The sequence below is a fragment of the Solanum stenotomum genome, chromosome 10 (genome assembly GCF_019186545.1).
Source record: "Solanum stenotomum isolate F172 chromosome 10, ASM1918654v1, whole genome shotgun sequence".
Lineage (NCBI taxonomy): Eukaryota > Viridiplantae > Streptophyta > Magnoliopsida > Solanales > Solanaceae > Solanum > Solanum stenotomum.
This window is the reverse complement of record NC_064291.1, coordinates 51096470-51124348: the sequence shown is the minus strand read 5'-3', so window position 1 is coordinate 51124348 and position 27879 is coordinate 51096470. Positions and strand designations below refer to the sequence as shown.

General features: G+C 34.1%; 3 protein-coding genes and 1 pseudogene across 4 annotated transcripts; 2 read left to right on the top strand and 2 right to left on the bottom strand.

The window, feature by feature from the left end:
- Nucleotides 1-3449: 3449 nt before the first annotated feature.
- LOC125842503 (phragmoplastin DRP1E-like) lies at nucleotides 3450-10364 on the top strand. The gene is made up of 15 exons (XM_049521804.1): nucleotides 3450-3758; nucleotides 3933-3996; nucleotides 4952-5059; nucleotides 5287-5388; nucleotides 5883-5933; nucleotides 6022-6083; nucleotides 6285-6375; nucleotides 6500-6564; nucleotides 7745-7939; nucleotides 8040-8159; nucleotides 8243-8313; nucleotides 8655-8880; nucleotides 9237-9287; nucleotides 9365-9733; nucleotides 10082-10364. The coding sequence occupies exons 1-15, from the start codon at nucleotides 3630-3632 to the stop codon at nucleotides 10208-10210; spliced, it is 1833 nt and encodes a 610-aa protein (XP_049377761.1). The 5' UTR covers nucleotides 3450-3629; the 3' UTR covers nucleotides 10211-10364.
- Nucleotides 10365-10713: 349 nt separating this feature from the next.
- LOC125841823 (haloacid dehalogenase-like hydrolase domain-containing protein Sgpp) lies at nucleotides 10714-13948 on the bottom strand. 2 transcript variants are annotated; one of them, XM_049521003.1, is made up of 5 exons: nucleotides 13805-13948; nucleotides 11862-11973; nucleotides 11555-11706; nucleotides 11191-11452; nucleotides 10714-11108 (listed from the first exon to the last, which is right to left on the bottom strand). In XM_049521003.1, exons 1-5 carry the CDS (start codon nucleotides 13837-13839, stop codon nucleotides 10917-10919), a joined length of 753 nt encoding a protein of 250 aa, XP_049376960.1. In that variant the 5' UTR covers nucleotides 13840-13948; the 3' UTR covers nucleotides 10714-10916. The 2 variants fall into 2 exon arrangements, with proteins under 2 accessions (XP_049376960.1, XP_049376959.1); XM_049521002.1 differs by having other exon boundaries at nucleotides 11862-11976; nucleotides 13805-13854.
- Nucleotides 13949-15037: 1089 nt separating this feature from the next.
- Nucleotides 15038-17765, bottom strand: LOC125843129 (F-box/LRR-repeat protein 25-like; annotated as a pseudogene).
- An 8466-nt stretch (nucleotides 17766-26231) lies between these two features.
- On the top strand, nucleotides 26232-27816 carry LOC125841821 (expansin-like B1). Its single transcript, XM_049521001.1, has 5 exons — nucleotides 26232-26580; nucleotides 26691-26797; nucleotides 26904-27085; nucleotides 27274-27406; nucleotides 27580-27816. The coding sequence occupies exons 1-5, from the start codon at nucleotides 26439-26441 to the stop codon at nucleotides 27781-27783; spliced, it is 768 nt and encodes a 255-aa protein (XP_049376958.1). The 5' UTR covers nucleotides 26232-26438; the 3' UTR covers nucleotides 27784-27816.
- Nucleotides 27817-27879: the final 63 nt, after the last annotated feature.

Genomic DNA, 27879 nt, shown 5'->3' with positions numbered 1-27879 from the left:
GTTCGTAGAAACTTCATACTTTTAGTTGTTACAATCAATTCAATTGAAATATATTAATTTGAAAAAGTATAAATCAATTATTTTTTCATAATATTAGTTACAGTAAATATGTTTATTAATTAATATATTTTCAAAAAAGAATATATATCTTAAATATTTAATTTAATGTAATCTATAAAAAATTTTATTTGTCTAGTATAAATTTAAAATGATTAATTTTTATTTATTATAATTTTATGTTTGCAATTGTGCATCCAAACAGAACATGTGTAATTATACTGTGGCATCCAAACAGGACATGTGTAATTACACTGTGACAACCAAATAGGTCAGTGTAATTACTAGATTGTGTAATTATTAGCCTGGTAATTACTACCCTAGTAATTATACCAATTTCAATTACCTGGTGGCTTTCCAAACATACCCTAAATGAAATTTATATATTTGTAAACTACGTAAAAAATACTATAAGTCACAATCATTGACAATTCAAAATATTTAAAATGGAAAATTTACAATTAAAAATAAACTTATTTAGATCTTAAAATTCGAAAAGTGTCACATAAATTGAGACGGAGAAAATAAGTCATCATGTCAAACCTCCCACCACCCCCGTAAGGTAAAAGCTCTTGCCCCCAAAAAGTTCTATTATTCTTCGCCAACAATAGGATTATTTTTTTTTTTTCGAAAGTCACTTTTGGAACGGTCAGGAGCGCTTTATCCTCAATATTTCAATATCAGCTATTTATGTGAATTTAAATTTAATCGAACTTCAATATAAATATCAGATGAGTGAGAAAACAAAAAAAAATCCCTAACTAATTAAATTGTCTTCTTGAAAATAAAATACAATATCAGGGGATTAATTATATATTGTGTCAAAAATTATTAAGTTGGATGACTAATAATAGATGAGCAGCCAAAATACAGTACAAAGTGTGTACAGACAAAAAGGCTAGACAACTTTTTGTCGTTAATCTAACAACATCGTAACTTTTAGTATACGAAGAACAGTTTCTTGGTCTGGAGCAAAAATCATGGTGCCGGCAGCCGCGATAATTTCAGCTTCAATAACGTATATTTAAGTTGTTATGATCGAAAGGTTTAGACTAGTTAAATTTTGGAATAGACGGGTCAAAAATGAATTTGCAATGCATAAATTTAAATTTAGTCATGATAAAAATAAACCTATACGCAATCTTCATTTTGTGTTTACGTGACTGAATGCTATTAATTAGTAATAACCATATTGCAAATAAAGTTTTGGTTCAATGACAAAAGATGGAGATGATGTTGTGAGATGATTTCGGATCTCTTCATCTTAATTCAAAGTTTTAGGTTTGAGTCTCTCCAAAAATGAAAAAAAAACTCAGTTGAAAGTATCGTCCTAAAAAAATGTTACGTATATATAATAATTTGTAAATTTGAATTTAGTTAAATCACAATATAAACACATAAGACCAAATTAATAAGTGCCACGCTAAACCAAACACTAAAAGAAACAATTTATAGTTGTCGAATAATATTTATTCATACTTATTAGTAGTATTTATATTGCTATATTAATTTATCATAATTAAGTAATTATTTATTGTCAAAATATTTATTAATTAATATGGTTAAGTGATATAAGTTTATGTGCACAGAAGTACGTAAATAAAAAACATTTTTTCTTACGACATATTTAACACAATTAATCTACGTATAGAAACAAAAAGAGTAATAATGTATTTGAACAAAGGGAATAAATTGCGTAAAATGCTGTTCCTTTTTTCTACAATTATATTGTTTTCCAATTAATGTGACTTTGGTTGATTGTATTAAATGATGGCTATTATTAGTAATTTAAGAAAGAATAAAATAAGTTACAAGATCTAGATGACAGTTACATATGATCTTTTTTTCAAAATAGATGTAATCTATTTAAAGGTTACTATAATTTGTTGAATCATTACTCTTTAATCATCCTTTAGTACGTAGTAAAAGCAAATAATCCCAAATATAGAAAATTAGTATATTAATTTTCCAATTGGCACTTTAAGTAAGGATTTGAATTTAGTACTGATTTCCGGTAAATGCACAAGCATATCACATCAACCAAAAAAAACGGATTTTTTTTATGTGTGTTCTTAGACACAAATGGGATAAATAAGTTAATTGTATAAAATATATTTCTGTCTTTACTTGGACACAATAACATCAATTGAAGCACACATTAGAGGTTTTACGTCTTATTGAAATTTATACATAATTAAAGGAACAACAATAACAATAACATATTCATTGTAGCTTCACATGTGAGGTTTATTAAGGGTGGTGTGTACGTTGTAATATGTGATTCTTTTAAGTGGTTAACTTATCTTCATAATAATGACTAAATCACACATAATTTTTTTCTTCAAATTTTTTATCGGACGTGTTTAATAAGAACACTTAAATCATTTTTTTAGATGCTAAAATTTCAATATGTCTTAGTTTGAATTTCTCGAATTAAATTTAGGATCCATTTGAACATGCAATACGAAATCAAACTAATAAAAAGTAGAAGTTTTGTTAGGACATACCATTTAGATTTCTAAAGTTGTATAAAACACAAGAAANACATATTCATTGTAGCTTCACATGTGAGGTTTATTAAGGGTGGTGTGTACGTTGTAATATGTGATTCTTTTAAGTGGTTAACTTATCTTCATAATAATGACTAAATCACACATAATTTTTTTCTTCAAATTTTTTATCGGACGTGTTTAATAAGAACACTTAAATCATTTTTTTAGATACTAAAATTTTAATATGTCTTAGTTCGAATTTCTCGAATTAAATTTAGAATCCATTTAAACATGCAATACGAAATCAAACTAATAAAAAGTAGAAGTTGTGTTAGGACATACAATTTAGATTTTTAAAGTTGTTTAAAACACAAGAAAATTATCAAAAGAATTCTACAATTCTCACACAAGCTTATCAAATGAGCAAGCAAATGTTCATAAACAAAAAAACGAAATTAAGACGACCCAATGATAAATCACATTTCTCCATGTCCCTTTCATTAATAAATATCTACAATTACAAACTTTCAAGTACACATAATTTCATCAATAGTATTAACTAGTTATTCTTTACATAATTTTTTCACATGACAAACATAATTTCTTCACACCGAAAACGAGTTTATTTTATAAAATTCAAAATTATCTTCTTCTTTTTTTACAAAATATATATTTAAAATCATAATCCCAAATCTCAATCCAAACAACAATTTAAAAATCATAACTTCATATCACATATCGAAACGCATACTTCATAAAACCAAAGTTGACAACACATTGAAAAATTATAAAATAACATCCCGCCCATAGTCAAAATTTAAAAAAAATCTTTTTGGGGACCCCATGGCCTGAAACGAAACTATAAAAGGACTACCCCACGTGGCGCACTAACTTGAACACCAACACACACAACTCTTCACTTCACTCCACTCTACCAAGTCAAAAAATAATAATATAAAAATAGATTCAGTTATTTGCTTCACATTTTTCCTGCTCATTCTCCTCTCATTCGTCGCCGCATCCGCCGTCGATAGGAATCTCCGGCATCGTGAAACCGGTAGGGTTAGGTTTTTCAGTGAAATGGAAGGCGTCATTGGCCTTGTGAACAAAATACAGAGGGCTTGTACGCTCCTCGGTGATTACGGAGATGATCGAACTTTGCCTACTCTTTGGGATGCTCTTCCTACAATCGTCGTCCTCGGTGGACAGGTACGATTCATCTATACCTATTTTTTGTGGTTTTGTTTTTGCTTATATCTGTAATTTGTTTTTTTTTTTTGTTCGATCGGTGTTTGTGATGGAGGTTTATTAGTCGTGATGGTTAATTTCGCGTTGTTGACGTGTTTTTTGAAATGATTTGACTGAATGATAGTGTTTTTGTAGAGTTCCGGGAAGTCTTCGGTGTTGGAGAGTATCGTCGGCCGGGATTTTCTACCTAGAGGATCAGGTAATGGTTTAATTGTACGAATTGTATTCGTAGGGTTAATTTTCAGTTTTTTAGACTGTAGTTTCTCAATTGGAGATTTTTTCCCCACTAAGACCTAAGTTGGTGGTAACAAATAATTTAAAATAGGAATAGAGATGAAAATCCTGTTATCGTGAGGCTTCGGGATGTTGGTTGACATTTCGAGTGCATGCATATAGAGATGAATCACTGGAATAGAATATCAAAAACTTTAAAATCTGATTATTTTTTTCAGAAAATAAAATGAAATCATCCGTTTTAGAACAGGTTTGCTCTGATTCCAGCAAAGTATATATATAAAAAAAAAAAGATTCTTTTATTTCATTAAGAAGAAGAGAGAAATGAGTACTTGATAGTTGGTACCCCAGTAAATGCTTTTATTAACACGTGCAGATAGAGAAGACAGACTAAAATAAGGTTACTTTAGAGAAAAAGAAGTAATTGAACTGGAGCACACACTCCCAGTAGCTCTTAATTTGAGAGAAAACGTGACAATTAATTGATAAGTCAGAAAAAATGCTAACTTTTATAGACTATAGTTAGTTTTAGACCTTTTGACCTAATGATTGGAGTTTATGCTTATGGGTATTATCATGATTTGCTCGAGTTAAACTTTCTTATCACAATGACATTGATTCTAAATATCTATTTAAAAAATAAAATTATACTTTATTTCTTTTCCTTTGTCTTTGACCTTCAACTGTTCCACTTCACTATTTTAGACATACCCCAAAATTGATACTTATAATTTTCAGGATGCCCCATTGGAATTATTGTAGAAACACACCTTAAAATTCTACTCCACTGCAATCTTGCTCTGTTAGTAGAATAAAAAATATGTAATTTATTTGAAAAAAAAAAGTTATAAACTACTATATTTATACTCTGTCCGTCCCTTTTGTTCTGTTTTCACATATCAACATTTGTTTTGGGGCAGGAATTGTAACGAGAAGGCCATTGGTTTTGCAACTTTACAAGATTGAACCAGGACAACAAGACTATGCACAGTTTCTTCACACTGGAAATAAGAAGTTCCTAGATTTTGGTATGTTGCTGTTTTGAAGTTGTGCTACAATGCAGATTTTCTGTATAGCTTCTTCTGCTTTACTATTATGCTATCCAGATTACATTGTCATATTTCTTCTGCTGTACTGTTAGTCCATTACCATATCCATTTTGGAATTGAATATTTTGTGTAATATCATTTAAAACAATGCAGTATTTATGCCTTTGATTTGATTTTGACACTTTGTACATTTCTTCTTAATGAAGCTATGGTAAGATCAGAGATCCAGCAAGAAACTGACAGGGTGACTGGCAAGACTAAACAGATTTCTCCTCTTCCTATTAATCTCAGCATCTACTCTCCAAATGGTGCGTATAACTTATGTTATGTTACTTTTATTTACCATGTGCTGGCTTTTGTTGTGGATTCAGCAGTGTATCTGCGGGAAGACAGGCATATGATGGTTTGCATAATTGATACCATATATATGCCCATTATGTTGCATTTTTCTGTGCTTTCAAAATATAAAAATCCCTAATTGAATGCTATGAAATTTCTTAAGTTTAGTACTACTTTCTATCCTGTTCATTATCATGCAAATTGCTAACAACATTTGTATTGCCCCAGGTTGTGTGTGTTTAGTACCTATTGTTCATATAGTGCTTAAAAAAAAAGTTATTTTATGTGAACTTCATATTAACATATCTAAGCCGTCGTTGATTTTAGGACAGTGCAATTGCTTCATTTTTAGTTTTTAGCTTTTTACTCTATAGATTCTTGGTGGTATTCATAGGACTCAATATTGGGATTTTGATTTGGCTATTGGTTCAATAAGATAACTCATCTTGGGTTTTCATTGCAGTTGTCAATTTGACATTGGTAGATTTACCTGGCTTAACAAAGGTTGCTGTTGGTATGTTTCTTCATTCTCATGTTATTGGTCTTCCATAAATACATGTTTCATGATCTATTTTGCTCAATGCAACTGTGGTTGTCGACAGAGGGACAGCCTGAAAGTATAGTTCAGGAAATTGAAGATATGGTTCGCTCATATGTTGAGAAGGTAATATGCTGAGAGGCAGAGCATGTCTTTGTTGAGTAACAAATTATAACTGTGTAGCCTCATTGAGATGATAAATTAGCATTTAGAGAATTATGATCCTGCCACACTGAATATAGACTTTGATGATATTGCTTAGTTTGTAAATTTTTCCCTAGACATTTATAGGAACTGACTGACAAAACTTCGGTTCTTGCATTGCAGCCAAACTGTATTCTTTTAGCAATTACCCCAGCCAATCAGGATGTTGCAACATCTGATGCTATAAAGATTGCCAGAGAAGTTGACCCAGCTGGTAATATTTTCAAGTCTTCTTGGACGTAATATATCACTTGCTTAATTTTCCCCGTCTTTGCTCTTTCTCTCACATTTGCAAAATATGTTGAGGGTCACTGGAGAACTTAGTTACTTCCATGCAGGTGAACGTACAATTGGTGTGTTGACAAAGCTTGATTTGATGGACAAGGGAACAAATGCATTGGATGTAAGTACATGTTTTTTCCTTTCTACCTAACAATTGGTTTTTCCTTGTTGAAGAGGAGTTATGTTTCTCTGTATTAATCAACATCTTTTAATTCCTGATACATCGTTAACGATGAACGGTTTATAATACACAGGCATATACCTAATAAATCTTCTAAATTTACAAAAAACACTGAGTTCTTCTTAAAAGTCTGTTTATACCTAATAAATCTATTAAATTTACAAAAAACACTGAACTTCTTAAAAGTATGTTTCATGCTGATTCTTCCATAGGTCATCTGCAATATCCATCACCACTTTGAATTTGGGTATTATGTGTTTCTTTCGAAGTGCTAATATTGCTTAAGTGTGAGATTTATGTCTGCACACAGTGCACAGTACTAGGATAAGCATATAACTATTTTTGTCATATGTTGATGTGCAAGAATACCTTGCTACAGGCTTCCATTGTGAGACTGTATATTGGCGGACAAGAACTTTCTATTAAGTTATACCATGCTGAAGTTCAAAATTGATGTAAATAGATACTGATGAATGGTTGAATGTAGAGAAGGCATTCATGCCCTCTCGATGCCTAAAATAACTGCAGGATGCAGAGGCAAATAGAGCTTGTGCACATTTTCGTTAATTCATGAACAAGATCCATATATCTTGATAAGAAAAGAATCTAGACAAAAGGAAAGAATCAGAATTGATTGATTGATTTCTCGAAACAAACGATAAGCAAACGGAAGTTGAAACATAAATTGTCGGGTTGTTCCCTTAAGATTGTGCAACATTCATCAGGTTCTCTTTATGAATACACTCAAAGTTCTCTGTTAATAATCAGCAGTAGTTGTATGTTACCTTTGCTGTGGCAAGTCTTTCATCAATTGCGGANAGAAAAGAATCTAGACAAAAGGAAAGAATCAGAATTGATTGATTGATTTCTCAAAACAAACGATAAGGAAACGGAAGTTTAAACATAAATTGTCGGGTTGTTCCCTTAAGATTGTGCAACATTCATCAGGTTCTCTTTATGAATACACTCAAACTTCTCTGTTAATAATCAGCAGTAGTTGTATGTTACCTTTGCTGTGGCAAGTCTTTTCATCAATTGCGGATAATTGCTACTTTTTTGGGGCGGTATTCTATCATACTGACAATCCTCTTTTGTTTACTTTTCAATTTATGTGATGAAGGTTCTGGAAGGAAGATCTTATCGGTTACAACATCCTTGGGTTGGACTTGTCAATCGTTCACAGGCCGATATTAATAAAAACCTTGATATGGTTGTTGCAAGGCGTAAGGAGCGTGAATTTTTTGCTACAAGTCCCGAGTATGGACATTTGGCCAATAGAATGGGTTCAGAGTATCTGGCAAAATTACTCTCAAAAGTATACACAGTCTACCAAAGCTGCTCAAGAAAGATTTATCTCTAATTCTTGTAATTGATATTTGTTATACGATGCTGATACCAAATATTTATTTTCCCAGCATCTAGAATCTGTGATCAAGGCCCGTGTACCAGCCATTTTGTCTTTGATCAATACAAGCATTGATGAGCTTGAAGCAGAAATGAGTTATCTTGGGAGACCTGTTGCAATTGATGCAAGTGTAATGATACTAACCTTTTCCTTTTCTGAAAATATGCTTAGTGCTTGATTCAATATCTTTACTAGTTTTGCCTAAATTGACAGGCGCAGTTGTATGCCATATTAGAGCTGTGCCGTGCTTTTGATAGGATTTTCAAGGAGCATCTTGAAGGAGGGTAAGAATATACATTTTTCTTTAACTAATGTGAATTGTAAGAAGACAGAAGGAAAATCTTGTTGATTTGAAAACATTGCTGAATTTTGCTTCTGTCTTCACAACCACAACTGTTATTTTGTCATGTAAAGGGAAACCCATAATGTTTGGTTTCATTCATATATCAAGTACTGTCCATTTAATGGATGTCACATTAATTAGGAGTTGGGGACATCTTCAGTTGATTTCAGGCATAGTGTCTTAAAAACCAAGGACATTTATTTCATTGCCTTACAATGATGTTAAGTTGAACTTGTTTGTTATAAGTTCCTTATGCTTGGCCTTCCACCTCTGCTTGTGTAGGCGGCCAGGAGGAGATCGCATTTATGGGGTCTTTGACTACCAGCTCCCTGCTGCTTTAAGAAAGCTTCCACTGGATCATCATCTCGCGATGCAAAATGTTAGGAAGGTTGTCTCTGAGGCAGATGGCTATCAACCTCATTTAATAGCACCAGAGCAAGGTTATAGACGGCTTATCGATGGTGCTCTTAATTATTTCAGGGGTCCTGCTGAAGCCTCAGTGGATGCAGTAAGTACTTGCTTGCACCTATGCTTTTATCCTGTGGATGTGATTTTTGTCATATTACTTGATGTGGCTATGGTTAAGAAGATCTTTTTATGACACTGGCCCCCACAGAGAGTGTCATCTGGAGAACTATTCTCTATTTTGCATGGGCTAGGGAGTGCCAGTAGTTAAATAGCTGCTCTATCTCAAGACTGCATAACTTACAGAATTGGAATAGTACAGAAATGAGCAAATAATCTAAAAGCTGCTCTAATTTGAGAGTGCACAATATTTTCATATCCCCCTCTTCCCCACTTAAAAAGACAAACCAATTGTTGAAACTGGTCATTTCAACTTAACTCCATGAATTGTTTATGTAGGTCCACTTCATCTTGAAAGAGCTGGTGAAGAAGTCAATAGGGGAAACTCAGGTATGATCCCAAGTTCCCAACCCTTGACTACTTCATGATGTAATGGCAAATGATGAAATCGATATTTTTCAATGCAGGAACTAAGACGCTATCCAACTCTTCAAGCAGAGATAGCTTCCGCTGCAATTGAAGCATTAGAGCGTTTCCGCAGTGACAGCAAGAAGACTGTTCTGCGGATGGTGGAGATGGAATCTTCATACCTTACTGTTGACTTTTTCCGGAAACTTCCACAAGATGCGGATAAGGGTGGAAGCCCAATTTCTTCATCTGCTGACCGTTACACAGAGGGGCACTTGCGCAGGATAGGCTCAAACATTTCGTCATATGTCGGGATGGTGTCTGATACCTTAAGGAATACAATACCAAAGGCTGTGGTTTATTGTCAAGTTCGGGAAGCTAAGCGTTGTTTACTTGATCATTTCTATACGCAACTGGGCAAAAAGGAGGTATTTCACTTATCCTGCTTAATACCTTCCAGAGATTAGATATCCATATGCTTTAATATCTTACTGAAATCAATAGTTGATGAATGATGATCTATTCATGAAACTGGGGAACATGTCATTAGGTGAAAGCTCATTAATGCTGATTCAATTACAGGCACTTACACAACCTTTTTTCACTTCTCTGCACAAAACTCTCCAAATAATTAGCCGAAATAAAGTATCAAATAAATTGTCTGAAAATCTCTTACAGTAAAGACCTTTCACAAAAGAGGTTGAAAATTATGTTATGTTTTCCTTTCAGGTTCAAAGTTAGTAGATGGTACTTAATGATTTTGTTTCCACTTGTAGGGTCATAGACTCTCCCAGTTACTGGATGAAGATCCAGTCTTGATGGAGAGGAGGCAGAAATGTTCAAGAAGGCTTGAGCTTTACAAGTCTGCTAGAGACGAAATAGATTCAACATTATGGGGAAAATGATGTGAAAGGGTATATAATTTGCAAACTAATTAGATAATGTTTCTTTTTGCTCTAAACCTATGCTTTTCAAAGCCATAGCATCATCTTGTAATGGGTTAAAACTAAGATACATTATTAGCTTTTCTAAATTTTGAAGGAATGCTCCATCTTTACCATTGGCAGTGTGTGAATTCTGTCGGATTCAATTGGCTGCTTTATGAATTATGACACCGAGGCTACAAAAAGAACTTGTACAGCCTGAGATTTATAAGTCTATCCTCGTCGAATTCAACTGCACAAGGGAAATATAAGACTTTTCCTTAGCTATCAGGTCATACATGGAAAGGAATTTTTATACTTGTTTGTGCATCTTATGCCATAGATGTGCAATGGAAAAGAACAAGAACCAAAGACCAGAAGCATTTAAACAGATATGAAGAAGGTGGCATCTTGACTCATAGAGTATAATAAACAAGTTATTATAAAGTAATCACTTTTATTCTCAAGGTCTGCAAGCTATGGTCAATGAACAATCACCATATCCGGCTTTTATATCCTCTTTAAATCAATATCAACTGTTGGAAACTAGTACATCCGATTATACGGAAGAAAGAAAAATAATGATAGTACCATTTCCCTCTTTATGAAAAAAAATCCAAGGTTTCAATGAAGCAAGTCCAATTAACTCAACAACAATAACAGATCTTTCACCTAGTATGTGTAGGTCTCAGACTGTAGTTGTTGTGGCACCTGACTTTGTGTCGATTTCCTCTAGAGCTGCCCATAGCTTCGAATCTTCATAATCTTTAATAAGAAAAGCAGGTTTTGCTTCCATTAGTATGTGAGGTGGATTTCGAGTTGCCAGCCCAACAACAGGCATCCCAGCTGCAACCCCAGCTTTTATTCCGGAAGCAGAATCCTAACAACAGAAGACAGATTATGAGTTTTAATGGTTGTTAAGATAAAGTAAATGAAAAATGCGGTCAATAAAGAAATCAGACCTCAAATATGAATGTGTGTTCCTTGGACACCTTAAGCAGTTCAAGGGCCTTCAAGTAAGGGTCAGGAGATGGTTTTGCACGTTCACACTCACTTCCGATAATAACAACATCAAAGAAATCCTTTAGGCCAAGTATTTCTATTATCAGTTCAGCGTTTAGTCTAGGTGCATTGGTAACTGCAGCCCGTTTTAGTCCACGATCTTCAATCCATTTCTTCACCTTGTAAACACCATCTATAGGTTTCAACTGTTCTTTCACCAACCTATATTGCACCGAAAACAGCTATGAGACTGGAGGAATGAAATTGAACATACGGTTTAGTAGCACAAGGTCAATTGAAATACACAAGCAGGGAGTTCCAAACCTTCTAAACATAGCTTCCTTTTCATCACAAAATTTAAGACCCCGTTCCTGATCATCAGGGAAAAGGGCAGATGCGATATCATTATTGTGTTTCCCAGCAATAGTCTTGATAAACCACTCCTCATCAACTGGCACACCACAATTGTAGCCTATCTGCAGAACACAAATCGCCAGCAGTTATGACTTATGAGAAATGATTTGACATATTCCAGATTTTAAGGATTAGCAATGCGCCACAGGGAGCATTCCACAAGTCAAAACATATAAGAATGATTTCCTCTGAAGGAAAGGTAAATAATTGTCGGTACCTCTAGAAGCATTTCACGGAAGGCATAATAATGAAGTGGATCTGAATCACATAAAGTTCCGTCTACGTCAAATAGAACTGCTTGAAGGGGAGCAAGTGCCGCGAGAGGTGAACTGCTAAGAGAAAATATAGTAGTTTAGCTTTGCTTTCTGTCTTCAAAACACAACAATCTCCAAACACAATTTGGTGTAATATTAAACAGAATACAATGTAGCGCTATACATTCCATGGACAAATCCACGTATAACACATTTGGTGAAATGACACCAACTTTCTTGAGTTAGGACCATACGTGTCCTTCAAAAAACAATTTGAAAAACATCCATACCCATTCAGAATTCATTGATTCTAAATTTTGAACTGCCTCTGATACATTCTCAAAGAATAAACTATTAAACACCAGTAATTCTCTTTCCTGAACATTTTATACGAGGACCAGGAGATTATGAAAAGCATGAAGCATTGATGATAACCGTATCTCAAAGATATAATGAAGTTCATATTTTGAGAAAAAGCAAGTTGAATGTGCACTAAGTCGCTGCGCTTTTTAGGAAGGATTGTGATTTCTATTCAATAATAGGGGCTCTACCAGGAACTGTTTAGCACAAAATCCATCTCAAGTTCAATTAGGAATTATCCAGTTATCATTTTTCTTTTACGTATGAGTCTGGACCAGACATTTTCTCATACATCATACGAACTTAAATTGCCGTTGATGTGAAGTACAGTTTCTAGGCATTGCAAAAAGGTAATAGATTTTAGAAACATTCAGTCAGAGAATACAAAGTGAGAATAGACTGCAAAGAGTTTAAATTGTGTAATAACCCCAGGTCCAATAGTCACGACGAAGGTCATATATCAGTCAGGATAAAACAGTAAGCGCATCATATAAACGAAAGAAATTTCAACTAAATGAAGTTAACAGAACCCATTCGCCTTATAGTTTATGAACCAGAAAGAAGAAATTGCTAACATGCCCAAGATCCTATTTGATCAATCGAAAACAAGTAAGAAGATTGAGTTTTGAATCAGAGAAAACAATACAAGAAAACCAGTGGCAAAAGGAAGATACAGATCTGCTTAGCCAAAGGAACACATTTTTCATTTACCTCAATCAGATACAAACATCAAAGTATCAAAACAAAGAGATTGAGATCAATTGTTTGGATCACAAATCAGATTGAAGAATCTCACAAGTTCCAAGTAATAGATGAAAATTTTCTAAATAGTCATATGGAGATATATATGTATTCAATAATTTGCAAGGAAGTCATCAAAACAATTAGCTCACATCATAAAGACTCCAAAAATGTGGGAGCTTAAGCATATTCATGAAAAATCAAAAGATACAAAAGCAGAACCCCGGATTCTTATTCAATCAGCAAAATGCATCAAGAAATCAGACCCCAGATCAAATCTTGGCAAACATTCAAATTTATTCACCAAATAGAAGCTAAAAATGGAATTAAAAATTTCACCTTTTTACAGAACTGTCCCCTGCAGAAAGAGGAAAATGCAACAAGATACTTTTTACTTTACCAATCAGTAAAAGTCCATCAAGAAATGAAACCCCAGATCAAATCTTGCCAAACATTCAAATTTATCCACCAAATAGAAGCAAAAACTAGAATTAAAAATTTCACCTTTCTACAGTACTCCCCCCTGCAGAAAGGCGAAAATGCAACAAGAAACTCTCACTCTTATTCCAATCAGTAAAAATGCATCAACAAATCAGATCCCAGATCAAATCAAGCCAACTACTAAAATTAATCCAGAAAATATAAGCTAAAAATGGATTAATAATTACACCTTTCTACATAATTTTCCTCTGCAGAAAGGGGAAAATGCAACGAAAAAAACTCTCTTTCTTATACCAATCAACAAAAATACCACCCCAGATAAAATCTTGACAAATAAAAGCTAAAAATAGATTAAAAATTTCACCTTTCTGTCGAATTTTCCCCATTAGGAGCCGTCATCTTGCAATGGTAATCAAATATAATTTTAAGAGCTGCGTTTGATGAACCAGGAAAGTGTGGTATAAAAAATTCAGGTAATTAACAAAGGTCGCGACTTTATGAAGAAAAAAAAGAGAATCTACTAAAGAATCAGAATAGTGTAGCGTTCCAATAAAGCGTAAAGGCAAGAAAGTGAGACTCTAAAACGTTGGGGCTAAAAGTCAAAATTTAAAGAGACCATTTAATTTAATTTAATTTTTCTAAAAGGAAAGATTATACTAATAAATACCAAAATAGTATTGCAATGCTTCAATATATTGCTTATTGGAATCTTAAAGAAGGCAACGAAGGATAAATTATGATCTTTTTTATAAGTAAATAATAATAAATTTAGCAAAATGCAGAAAAATTGATTGTTTGAAAGACTTCAGAATAGTCAATAATAATAAGGATAATAAAAGGAAAAATAGATTATTAATCATATTCATAAATATCCATGTAAGAAATAATATTATAATTACTTAAAACACTGTTTCATTTACAATTATAGCAATAATCCCATATTAAAAGGTATTTTCTCCTAGAAAAAAAACGAATCCCAAAAAAGTTAAGAGGAACAAGTCATTGATTCAGTTAACTTATAGTTAAGTCACCCCTATTCACATTCACGTGTTACATTTGAGAAAATGATAAAAGGAAAAAAAAAACATAAAGTTAATTCTATCAGTTTACGTAGTGAAAAATTTAATATGAGGTCTTTAATAATAACAAACTATGAAAATTACAATAACAACTATGAAAATCAATTTAAAAAATTTGATCGTTATAGTAAAATCACGTTGTTATAAAGAGATGTGATGTGATATATAGGAATACAATAAACATATTGAAATTAGAGACAAATGAGTCCTTTTGGCTTGGAATGGAAAAGAAATGTGCTTCATCGCGTGTTTAAAAAAAAGTTAAAGAAGAACGAGATCTCTCTACACAACGAGGCCACTAAGTTCAATGAATCTGTTAAAGCAGTCGAGCAAACGACTAAAGAATCAAGGAGAGAAAACTACAAAATGAGAGACATCTTAAAGCAGATTGTCTAAACAAATGTTGCAAAAAATATAGCTGGCTAAAAAAAGGATGAATCCGTGCCCACACATATAAATTATAATAGTACTTAAACAACAATCATAAAACTTTTTTCTACCGAATATATACGCCCTTTGGTAATAAAAATCAACCTAGTCTGTACAATATACAAAACATATGAGCTTGCAAAAACAATAAAACCTAGTAGTATCAATTTAGAGCTTGTAATATACTCTAGTTTGACGTTACAATCTAAGGGCTATTGTGTACACCTTCAACACACTCTTCATGCCTGGAAGAACGATGCTGCACCAATCTTCTTGGGCAGCCATTCGATTCAAAACAGAGGCGGAAACAGGGCCAGGTGTTAGGCACGAACAACGCAAATGATTCTCAAAACTTAAATTCTCAGTATAAAGGCATGATCAAGATTCAGCAATATGAACTGAAATCACAAAACATTTAGAATGAACACACTGATAAGTGCAATCCAAGCCTTGTCTATCAACTCAAACCAGTTTCAAACATAAAGTAACAGATGTTAAGTATGTTGAGATTAAAACAAACGATAAGGGTCCAAGGTTTTCAGTAAGAAAAGATAACTGATACTTGCGAAGAGGATCTTGGAAAGCTCAGGAGCTCCTGTTCCATTTTGACGTAATTCGGAGACACATCACTCCTTTTGCGTCTGGCAGCAATGATGAACTTTTCTAGCACTGTTGCATGCTTGAGCAAATATTTCACCAATGGCATCACAGATCTAGAAAAGTTAAGGATCTTGATGGTCTTCAAATGTGGAAATGAGCAGTTAAAATCATGTGTCTCAAACCTCCTTGTCTGTTCATCCTTATTTGTGTACTTTAACAGCAGGTCCTGTAGGAAAGAATCCGCTATATTAACCTATTTTATTATCCTTAGATGGAAGCAGGAAGCCAAGGAGTTAATTCTGGATAAAGTAAAAAGGTGATAATTTTTAAATACAAGGAACATCTCAGTACTTAGCAAATGTTACAATGTGGTACATGCAAACATAAAAAGATGTTCAAAGCATCTGATCACTTGTTAAAAGTCTTTTTCCAACAACTACAAAAAAGTTTACTCATAGAGTCTATTTTGATATAGTGACAGCATGAATCAAAGCAACACAAGCAGAACTGTTTTATGAAGGAAAACACATTGAGAGAACATAAAAGTTCTTCTGAACGTCTTACAAGAAAAAGGAATAATAAGCACGCTGCTGCAACAGATTTAACAAAGAGAAATCCACACACTTTTGAGAATAGAAAAGCAAAATTTGATCAAAAGATATGACTGAAGCATTTGCACCTTCCCATGGGCTAAAATGGTGTCTTGAGCATCGTATTAGAAGAATTTGGGTGGAAGCTAACTCTTAACTTATTGTGAATGTTGTCAAGCAAGTTGCAAAACCTCTTGGCAATATGAACCTATTATTGAAAAGCATAAAGAGTTGATTCATAAGTCGAGGTGACACACTATTATAGAGAAGCCAACGGTGTGGCTGATTCTTTAGTTGGATACAGGCACCTATTGAACGCAAAGAAGGGTTGACAAATGGCAGCTCCCTTCCCAATTGGATCTTTTTGTGATCATACATGTTACTTGAGAAAACTCCTCACTTTTTCAAGTTCTTATGGAAAAAATGCACAAGGGAGCAAATAAGTCTCCACAAATTAGAAGCTATTGTATAGGAAATGCTGCATACTTAATAATGACATTCAAATTGTTGAACACCAAATTGCAACTTTGCAACAAGATCAGTAAAATAATGTAATTATTGAGTACTCACCAAATTATTCATTAGATTATCCTAAATACTGTCACAATTAATGTTAATAAACTAATGAATAGGAATAAACCTGGATGCACCAGGGACCTAATTCAAGCTCTCGACATGGGCAACACTTTGAAAAAGTTCCTTCAAACAGGTAGACTCCTTTCTCTGCAATGGGTCTTGCTCTTCAAAATCAAAATCATAATCAAATTTAAAATTAAGGACCACAGTGACAAGCGAAGCCAAATTTCTCAAGTATATCCCACGGCAAGATCCCAAAATTTTCAAATTTTGGATATATGAGGCTATTATATCAAGCCATACATCACATTCATCAATTTCTAAGTTGTCTATTATCAATTCTCTCAACTTCACCTTGCTGATTTCCAGACGATGAAATCCCCAAAAATTGTCCAATTGCAAGCACTCCAAGTTAGGGCAACCAGATAATAGCTTTTCCATGGCACCATCTGTCAAATATGTGTATCCAATTGAAAGAGAAACGATACCACTCCATTTCACATCAGCTAAGGGTTTCAATTCCATACAAAACATTATATCCAACTTTCTTCAGGACGTATTCTTATATACGAACTGAGGAAACTTATATCCACCTTCACATATAAGTTTAAAACGTTCAACATTTGCTAGTTTACTTGCAAAATAACACCATAAATCGACATCTTTAGCAAATCTCTCTGAGTCGCCAGGATTGTATAGGACACAAAATTCTCTGATTTTGTGACAACACCTCCAATAATGAAGCTCCTTATTGGTGGAAATACAAGTAATCAAGAACATCCCTTTCCGACTTAGGGCATTGGACATGAAGTGATACTGGAACGGACATCCAAAGAAACTGCCATCGCTTAGATAATACGCTGCTTCTCACTACTCTTTTACCGTCATCATGAAACATAGAGAGAATGTGAATTAGAATTGAGTCTGGCAAATCACTGAGTTGGTCTTCTTTCGCCTTGCTTTTCTTCGCCATTGGAGAAATGAAGAACTAATTTGAAGGTTAGGGATTTGGGTTATGGCTGATTTTTGAATGAAATGGAGGGCTGCCTACTTTTGCAACCAAGGGCTTTTTGTTCATTTTTTTTTTGATTTCTTCGTTTTAATTTGTTTATTTTAATTTTCTTAGTCTTTTATATATTTGAAATTTACATAAAAAAATATATAAATCATAACAATTAACAACTTAATATATTTAATAGACATATACATTCGGTTGACTCTTGAAATTTTGTCGGTGTTGTCACTTGTCACCCCCCAAAGTAGGTGTAACGATCTGAACCGTAGTTAATTAGAAAATGAAAAATGTCGGGAAAACTGGGTCTCTCAGCCCACCAGAGCGTGCCAGATGCCGCTAGGGCGGCGACGTTGGGATAAGTGGCCGCCAGAGCGAGATGGGCGAGGCAAAAAGTAAATAACGCGAAGTATGATTTTTTCCTTTTTACAAAAACACCAAAAAGAGGCGAGGATCACCCCAGAAACCCCCAAAAGGTTTTTCTATGCTTGAGAAGGGAGGAGGAAGAGATTTTTAGCGTTAGGAGGTCGATAGCTTGCGGATTTTCGGTCAAATCCACCGTCCCGTCGTCCGAAAACCAGTTTTTGAGCTACAATCCCTCTGCAAATGCTTGGCGTCCAGGTAGGCTAGGTTTTATTAATTGAGTAGTATAAATTTGTGATTCACTGCGTAGTATATTGGTAATGGACTGTAGAATTCATGTGTAGGCTTTTGTGCACCGAAAAGAGATAATTAAGCACATATCCATAGGGTTGTATTAGACGTGTACCGTAGGAGGAAACCCTATCATGTGAACTAGGGTAGGTGATGGTTTGATTTCTTGTTTGTGTAATGTATGCTAGCTATTGCTTCATTGTAATGCGAATGTTGCACTATTGATCACACCTAATGCAAACGAGTGTGAATGAATGATTGTATGCCATGAATCAACACTTGATTGTATGATTTTGAGAATGTACATTGTGATTGTGATTGTAGCTTGTTGAATGGATCGGATGTTAAGTTCAAACACACTAACTGGGATCAGATGTCACGTACCGACATACATATTGGAACAGGTGTCACGTTCTGACACACTAACTTGGATCAGGTGTCACGTTCTGGCACACTAACAATTTGGGTATGGGTTCCATGAGTGGACCATTTAATTGTCATGATTACTTGTTATTGATAATGTGGAATTGAACATGTTTCCTGGAAAGATAATTGGATTGTACATTATGTTCTTATATGGGAGTTCATGGTGTCGTAAGGTGGTTGGGTATATCTCGTAACGACTGAACTGCGAACGGTCGGGCCAAATTGGGATGTGGTATGGTAAGTGGGGGCTAAGGGCCCTGGTGATATCATTGTTATTTAGGAAAGGGTTGATATTGAAACGGTTAACAGACCTTGATAGACGTACCATGGGGTTACAGGTTGAGTGGTGTCGTGGGTAAAGTAAGGGCGTGTCGTGAGTGTTGATCGGGTCAGTAGTGGTAATATTCGGGATCTCTCTTAAGAGATAGACGGTTAAGCTATGAGTAAGAACGGAGAAGAAAAAGGGTTATAGTCAAGTACTAGTATGTTATAAAGTAATTGGGATTATAAAGGTGGAGGAACGAACAGTCTTATTGCATGTTTCTTGCTAGTCGATTTCTTATATTATGCAGTGGGTATCGGGTTGACCGATGATGCCTACCAGTACGTGTGGTTGCACTGATACTACTCTTACTATGCCTTTTTGGCATAGTCTGATTGCAGGATCAGTGATATTTCATAGGTGAAGACGAAGTCAATTTCCAGCGGCTTCTATTTCTCCTTTTGCATGGTGGGATATGCGTCAATTATAATTTTGTTATACCTTGTATTCTTAGTAGCTCTTGTACTTGTTTAGACTAGATTCCTGGGGTGTTAATTACTTTACTAGTCTTAACTCAAACTGTTGTCCAAAATAAAACTCTTATTTTATAAAAATCTTGTGAATGTTAATTGTTCTTCAGTTTTCTTAATCTTTCGCATGTCTTAAAATTGTTTTGGAAATCGAGGGTTCTCCTACTTAGGTGTTAGAGTAGGTGCCCTCACTGCCCGGTGGATTGGGTCGTGACAATAGGAAGGCACGACCGACACTCGATGTCGTGTTCGATTAAGTTAGCCACTAAAACATACTAGCTAATTAAATTGTGGTCCCAAAGATTGGGAAACACAACATTTGAAATATGAAGTCTGGATTGTTAAGGTCACGACTTGAACAATAATAAGTCATATAAACAATGGTAGACAAGCCAAAAATAAGGAATTACTATGGGCTGAAGACTAAAACCTACAAGAAACCTAGAATATTGTGTCCACAATAGCCTCTACGAGTGACATAAGAAATGTCGGTAAAGGCCCTAACTGTACCTAAATTGTACATGTAACAGTCCTGCCAGCTAGTGATATTGTCCGCTCTGGGGCCTAGGCACTCATGACTTTAAAACGTGTCACTAGTTGGTAAGGTCTGCTTACTTAAATACTCAATATCTCTCGTGTGTTTTTACCGACGTGAGACTTCTAATCTCAACCAAATCAACATCTTTATGAAACCTCTCCGGGATAGAAAAATTGACAACCATATTGAATTTTCTGATTTTCTGGCCAGACCTCCAATATAGAAGCTCTCTATGGGTGGAATTCACGAAATCAAATAAATCTCCAATTCCCCACTCTCAGGGAGACTGAAATAAGTATCCTTAGGGAAGCTGAAATCCACTGATATTGGAACAGGCCTCCAAAGAAATCGTCATGGCTTAGATAATGCACTACTTTTCATAACATCTTTACCGTCCGGCAACATAGAAAGAATGTAAACTAAAATTGGCTCAGGCAAATCACTGAGTCGATCTCCAATTGTCATGATTTTGTTCGCCATTAAAGAAATGATGAACTAATTTGAGGGTTAGGGGTTTGGGATCATGATAAATTGAGAGAAATGAACTTAATTGGATCTTATTGGGAAGTAGGTGGGTCGGGTCGGATTATAATATTAGTGCGCGTTAAATTTAATTCGGAATAGATTAGGTAACATGGATCATTCAAACGAATAACATGTGTATTTTTTTGACTAATTCAATTTGTTGGTGAAGAGATTGATAATATATGCTTATTTGAGTTGTTAGCAAAAAGATTTATAACACGTGTATTTTTTTATTTGTTTAGCTTGTTTGAGAAGAGATTGATAACACGTTCATTTGAATTGTTAGTGAAGATATTGGTAATATGTGTATTTGAGTTGTTAGTGAAGAGACTGATAATCTGTATATTTTCTTATTATTTGAATTATTATTGAAGAGATTTATAGCACGTGTGTTTTCTGATTATTTGAGTTGTTAGTGAAGAGATTGATAACACATGTATTTTATTATATTTGACTTGTTAGTGAAGATATTAATAAGTTGTTAGTAAAGAAATTAATAAACGTGTATTTTCTAATTATTTGAGTTGTTAGTGAAGAGATTGATAACACATGTGTTTTTTTTATTATTTGAGTTGCTAACGAAAAGAATATTGATAACATGAGTATTTTTATTGATTATTTGAGTTGTTAGGGAAACGATTGACAACACATGTATATTCTAATTATTTGAGTTGTTAGTGAAAAGATTGATAACACGTGTATTTTCTAATTATTTTAATTGTTGGTGAAGAGATCGGTAACACGTAGCTATTCTAATTATTTGAGTTATTAGTGAAGAGATTGATGATACATGTATATTCTGACTATTTGAGTTGTTAGTGAAGAAATTGATACCATATACACTTTCTAATTATTTGAGTTGTTAGTGAAGAGATCAAAAACACGTGCATCTTTTTTATTATTTGAGGTATTACTGAAGAGTTTGATAATACATGTATTTTTATTTTTATTTTTATTTTGATTATTTGATTTGTTAGTGAAGAGATTAATAACACGTATATTTTTATTATTATTATTTGAATTGTTAATAAAAAATAACACGAATTTTCACATTGTGTCACGGTAAATGCACGAATAAACTCTAACTATTAGGGGTCGTTTGGTGTGAGGGATAATACCATATAGTCCCGGGATTAAATTATAGTACCGCTTATTTTGTTGTTTGGTTGGCAAGTTCGGGATAACTTATCCCGGGATTAATAATTAGTACCGGGATAAGTTATCCCTCTCTTTGGGTGGTATAGTAATCCCGGGATAAAATAGGTAAATGACAAAAATGTCTCTTTCAACCCTTTTGTTATATCAATTTTTACATTAATGAAGGGCATTTTTGTAAACAAATAAATTGTTCTTAAAATTTATTATTTTGAATACAACAAACCAAACACTCAATAAAAAATAATCCCAACACAACTTATCCCATCATAACTAATCCCAACATAACTTATCCCAACATAACTTATCCCATCATAACTCATTTTCAAACCAAACGACCCCTTAATGGATGACATATATAGTAACAAATTTGAGTTTTTTCTCACTTTTTTTTTTAATGTAAACAATCTTTATGGTATATTTATATAGGATATATGAATATTTCCAACCTTGTACATGTTTAGGTCCTCACATTCGAGGAATATACTGGAAACAAAAATTAAAAAAATGTAGGGTAAATAAGTTGAGTCTAATAAAAAATTGTGATTTTTTAAAGAATTCAATTTTCTTGTAATTATTTAGATTTAGATTAATTTTTTTCATAATATTACGAAACATTGTTCTTCAATATTGACAATTGAACTAACAAAATTTCAACGAACTCAATAAATAATAGCAAACGACACTATCATTTACTCTTTTTGTTTTGTATTAAAAATGATGTACACATGAGAGAGAAGAAATATCAATCCCAACAAATATTTTCAATACTGACAGACAGAATTTCAACGAACTCAATAAGTGATAGCAGATCACACTGTCATTTATTTTTTCCTGTTTTGTTTTGAAAACGATGCACACAAGAGAGAAAGAAGTAATCTCAATCCCAACAACTATTAATAGTGAAATTGATTTTTCGGATTCAACTATAAGGTCATTAATAATAATAAAAAATGATTGATCATAACGATTAACGATCTCATTACATTCTTTAATGAAATCAATAAAGATTGTAATAAGATGGATAAGGTCCTTTCATCCTTAATCAAATGTTTCGAATTCTAAGTATGAAAAAAATTCTTCTAGGAAGTGTTTCGCCTTGCATGGGCTTTACGGAGCAAAAATTTAGACCGATTAGAACCCTAACATGATATCAAAGGTCACTCAGTTTCTTCAACGAAAAATTATATTATATATAAATAGGTAAATATATACAAGAGATGATTGCTTCTTAATGGTAAAATACTTGCCCAAATAGGAATTGTCTTTATATGATTTAGAATGAAATCATAAAGGAAATAGATTGGAAAGCATCAATCAAAATTATTTAAAAGGAGTTCTCCGAAGAATGAACTTCGAAAAGGTAGAGTAGAAATTAGTATGAGAAAATTCGCTAAAACAATCAAAATGAATGAACACGTTCAATTCAATAAAAAAGGCTTTAAACCCAGTAGTTCTAGCAGTCAACTCGATTCTTTCAAATTGTTTCTCATTACTGAGAAAATGTAACAAAGATAAATTATAGGAAAGAGTAATTAATCATTGTTATTTTACATATATTGCGTTGATCTTTTCAGTTGTTCATTTCTTTATATTTTGGATTCCCTCAACAAAAATATTGGCTTGAAGTTGGGGCAATTAGCACTAAGTTAATGTATCAAGAGGTCAAATCCAAATGAAGAAGACAACCAGTTACAAATTTATAGTGGTACAGTTGAGACCCTTCAAGTGGGGTGATTTATATCCAAAGCAGAATGTTGTAAAATGAACTTGTCAAGGTTCAAGAATAACAGAGTAGTAGCAGACATTGTAGGGTCAAAATCCTTCAGTGGGTTTCATGTCATAGATGATGTGTTGTTACAAGTACTTGCTCCCTGGACATGACTCTGTATCCAGGATTTTGAGATGATGGGTGAACTATTACGAAAAGGTGGATCTAAGATATAAATTTGATTGGTTTAACATTTAGGTTCTTATCACTAAATATAATTAAAAATTAAAAATTATAGGTCCAAAATTATTTTTACCTATCCAAACCACTTGTGTTACCCAATTTTAGATAGGAAAATAAAACTAGATATAAAATATTCAAATTTCTAATCTCACTTAGAAATGTGCACCCAATCATAATCGCACGGTATGATACTTCAATTGTGGGTTCACATATCTATATTTAAATATTTTTTAAAAAATATGACACTACTATATATGATTTAGGAGGGGAGCATGGATTCACGTGAACCCGGTGACCCCCTCCTAGGTACGTCTCTGGGCACTTATCCATATTCTTGATGAAATTCTTGAGCTTATGACCATATAGTAAGCTACAACCCAGGGCTTTCATCTAGTGATAAAAGTGTAATGACGCGTAGGTTAGGCACATGAGGAGTGGCCTCATTATCCACCGCAAGTTTAGAGCCATATGTTGATGGATGTTGGGGATTTCACAAGTTAATAAAAGAAGTACTCATTTAATATCCAAATGATTATTGCCTTTGAAAGTGCCAACTAGACTTCTTAGTCAATAGCTAATGTTGTTTTCTTTAGCCATATTTGACAACTAGCAACCAAAAGGGCTGCCTAGTGTACTAAGCTTCCGTTATGCGTGGGGTATGGGAAAGGACCGAACCATAAGGGTCTATTGTAGGCAGCATTTCTACAAGAAATTGTTTCCACAACTCAAACTCATGACCTCTTGGTCACGTGACAGTAACTTTACCAGTTATGCCTAGGTTCAACTTCATTGATATTCTTCTGTTCTTTACCCAAATTTGGCAACTAGCAAGCTATTCAGATTCATTCCTTTTTTCTATTCCTTGTGACTTTTAAACACATCTTTTGGAATTTTCAAGCAAACCGTTAGTAGGACCTTAGATTCTATTGTGCAAAAGCACCTAACTTGTCCTCAATTTTACTTCTACAGCAAGCAAATTCCTAATGAAATTTGTCCTGCAAAGTCAAAAGCTATATCTGTTGTTCATATATTCTTCATACATCCATATCAAACCAGAAAATACTTACTTACACTTGGTGTTTTCATCAACTCAATGAATGCATGACATGTATCGTTACATGCACTTTTATCACTTATTCACTTAACCATAGTTGATAAATATGACGGTCTCACCTCAATTTAATCATTAAACTATGGTAAATTAATGTAGCTTCGTGTAAACACCGAGTGTGAGTAAGTTTAGGAAGCAGTGGAAGGGGCAGATGGAGGAGTCAGTATCACACAAGTTGGTTCAGACCACTAAGATATTAATTTCAAGGTTATTCTTATCAAGAAAGAGGCCATGTCATGAAGGAAGAAGAAATAACTACTAACTCTATCCCGATTTTTTTACACACCTTCCCTTAATTTGTCACAAAAAAATGTCACTTTTTATATTTATGAACAACATAAACTTCAAATTTTCATTTTACCCTGAATTAAATAATCTAGGGAAGAAGGACAAATATACCCCTGAACTATCATAAATGGTATGCAGATACCCTCCGTCATACTTTTGGGACATTGGTGCCCCTGCCGTCAGCATATATACCCTTTATAAACAGACATACACGTGTCATAATCTTATCCACAAACCCGACATTTATTAAATATTGGACCGACATATAAGATTGCGCCACGTGTCCCTATTTAGTCTTCCGTTAGAGTGAAGGGCATATATGCTCTAGTTTTTGGATGGCAGGGGCACCAATGTCCCAAAAGTATGACATAGGGTATCTGCATACCATTTACGATAGTTCGGGGGTATATTTGTCCTTTTTCCCAATAATTTATAATCACACAAATGTCTAAAGTTTGTTCTAGACCACAAGTTTCAAAGATCTTTTTTCTTTTCTTCTTAAACTCCACTCTCGGTTAAATGGTGACACATAAATTAGAACGGAAGGAGTAATTAGTAATTCTTCATCACTAGTTAAGTTTTATGTGATACTCTTTCTTTTTTTAGTTAGTCCCAAAAAGAATGACAACTTTCTGTATTTAGTAAATATTTAACTTTAAACTTTTCATTTTACCCTTAATGAGATTTTATGAACACACAAATATGTACGACTTGTTTTTTTTTTTTTTGATGACAAGGGAAACCCGCAGGGTAAAACCCCCGCTCCTACGCAATAGCTCGCAAACCACATAGGAGAGGTAACCCGCAATATGTACGACTTGTTTTAGACCACAAGTTTCAAAAGTCTTTCTTTCATTCTTAAATTCCGGGCCCAGTCAAAAACCATCACTTAAATTAGGACGGAAGGATTAGGGAATAGTAACACAAAAACTAAACTGAGCAGTTGAAGGTTGGCAAGGAACACATTGAACTGAGAGATTAAAGAAGAACAAAATATTCACCTAATAAAGTGAGAAAGTGACTCCCTATATTATCTAAAAACAAGTGATGCAAGGTCCAAAAAGGTTGCTTGGGAAAGTAACGCCAGAATTCCCTGCATTCAAAATTGAAGTTGAACAGAATGTCAAAAGTCATAGTTAAGTTTTACCAATGTGGGGGCTTATTTGCTGCTTTCAGTTCACTATAAATACTCGAACGCCATTTCAGTTCCCTGCAACACCAACTTGTTCTCTTTTGCTTAATTACCCTTTCTTGTGATCTTTAATCCAAATGGCTCCTCTTCAAGTTCTCTCTGTCTTTGTAGCATCTTTTATCTTCATGCAAACTCTGGGGAACTCTCAAACATGCCCGGATTGTTTCACTCGTTCTCGTGCAGCCCACTATCCAAATTCAGAAGAAAAAGGAATAGAAAGTGAGATTCTTGACATGCATAGTTGACAAATAACATATTAACATGTGCATAAAATGTAGAGAGTTTAAAGTTTTCTCATAGAATAACCTCTTCTGTTTGGTTGCATGTAGCTGGGAGTTGTGGATTTGGTACTTTTGGAGCAACAATCAATGGCGGAGATGTCTCAGCAGCATCAGAACTCTATCGAAATGGTCTAGGATGTGGTGCATGCTACCAGGTAATGAATAAAAAGGAAGAAAAATTATGTAGTCAATAAATAGATAATAACTAGCCAAAATTTTCACGTATAAGATGTCATTCTGGACTTTACCTTGTTTTTCTAGGTGAGGTGCACCGACAGTAACTACTGTTCTGATAAAGGAGTGACTGTAGTTGTAACAGACCAAGGTGCAGGTGATCGCACAGACTTTATTCTAAGTCAGCGAGCCTTTGCTCGCATGGCTCAGACAACAGATGCTGCTGCTTCTATATTGCCACTTGGTGTGGTGGATATAGAATACAGAAGGTAAGATGTATCTCCCAGTTGAAGTTAGTTTATAGCTATGCCTGTAAATATTCAAAGTATACAAGCAAACATGGATCATTGGATATCAATTAATCGAGTACAGCATAAGGTACCAATAAGCAATTTGCCAATTTCTCTTCTGTTAAAAGGGAGATTCACATATCTATTCCTCTTTCTCCATCGAACAGGGTCTCATGCACCTACCCGGACAAAAATATTACAATCAAGATTGAAGAGAGCAGCGACAATCCTCATTACTTGGCTTTTGTGATATGGTATCAACAAGGCAAAAAGGATATTACAGCTGTGCAACTATGTGAGGTATAACTGCTAGCTTGCAAGAATCTAACAGCTGTTTCATCTTTCAGAATCCACACAGCAAAAGTTTCTACATACAGTCGATAAAGAAATAACAATAGGAGAAGTTAAGACTACTTCATCTCAATTTTTCCTATGTTTCAACGTTTTGAATACCATCTTCTTTCAATATGCAGACACAAAATTTTGTATGTAAGCTGTTGGACAGGACACGTGGAGCAGTGTGGACTACTACTTCACCTCCAAGGGGACCTCTGCAAATCAGAATGCTATTGAGTGTTGATGACGAAGATGAGACATGGGTTGTTCCTGTCAATAATATACCTGAAAACTGGAAAGCTGGTGACACATACGACTCAGGAATACAAGCAGATGCATAAACACAAAGGACTGTTGCTATTTGATTAAATTTTACTATAAAAGCTTATTGTCTCTTTGATATTGTTACTCTGCGGTAGCTATTGTTCTTTACGGCT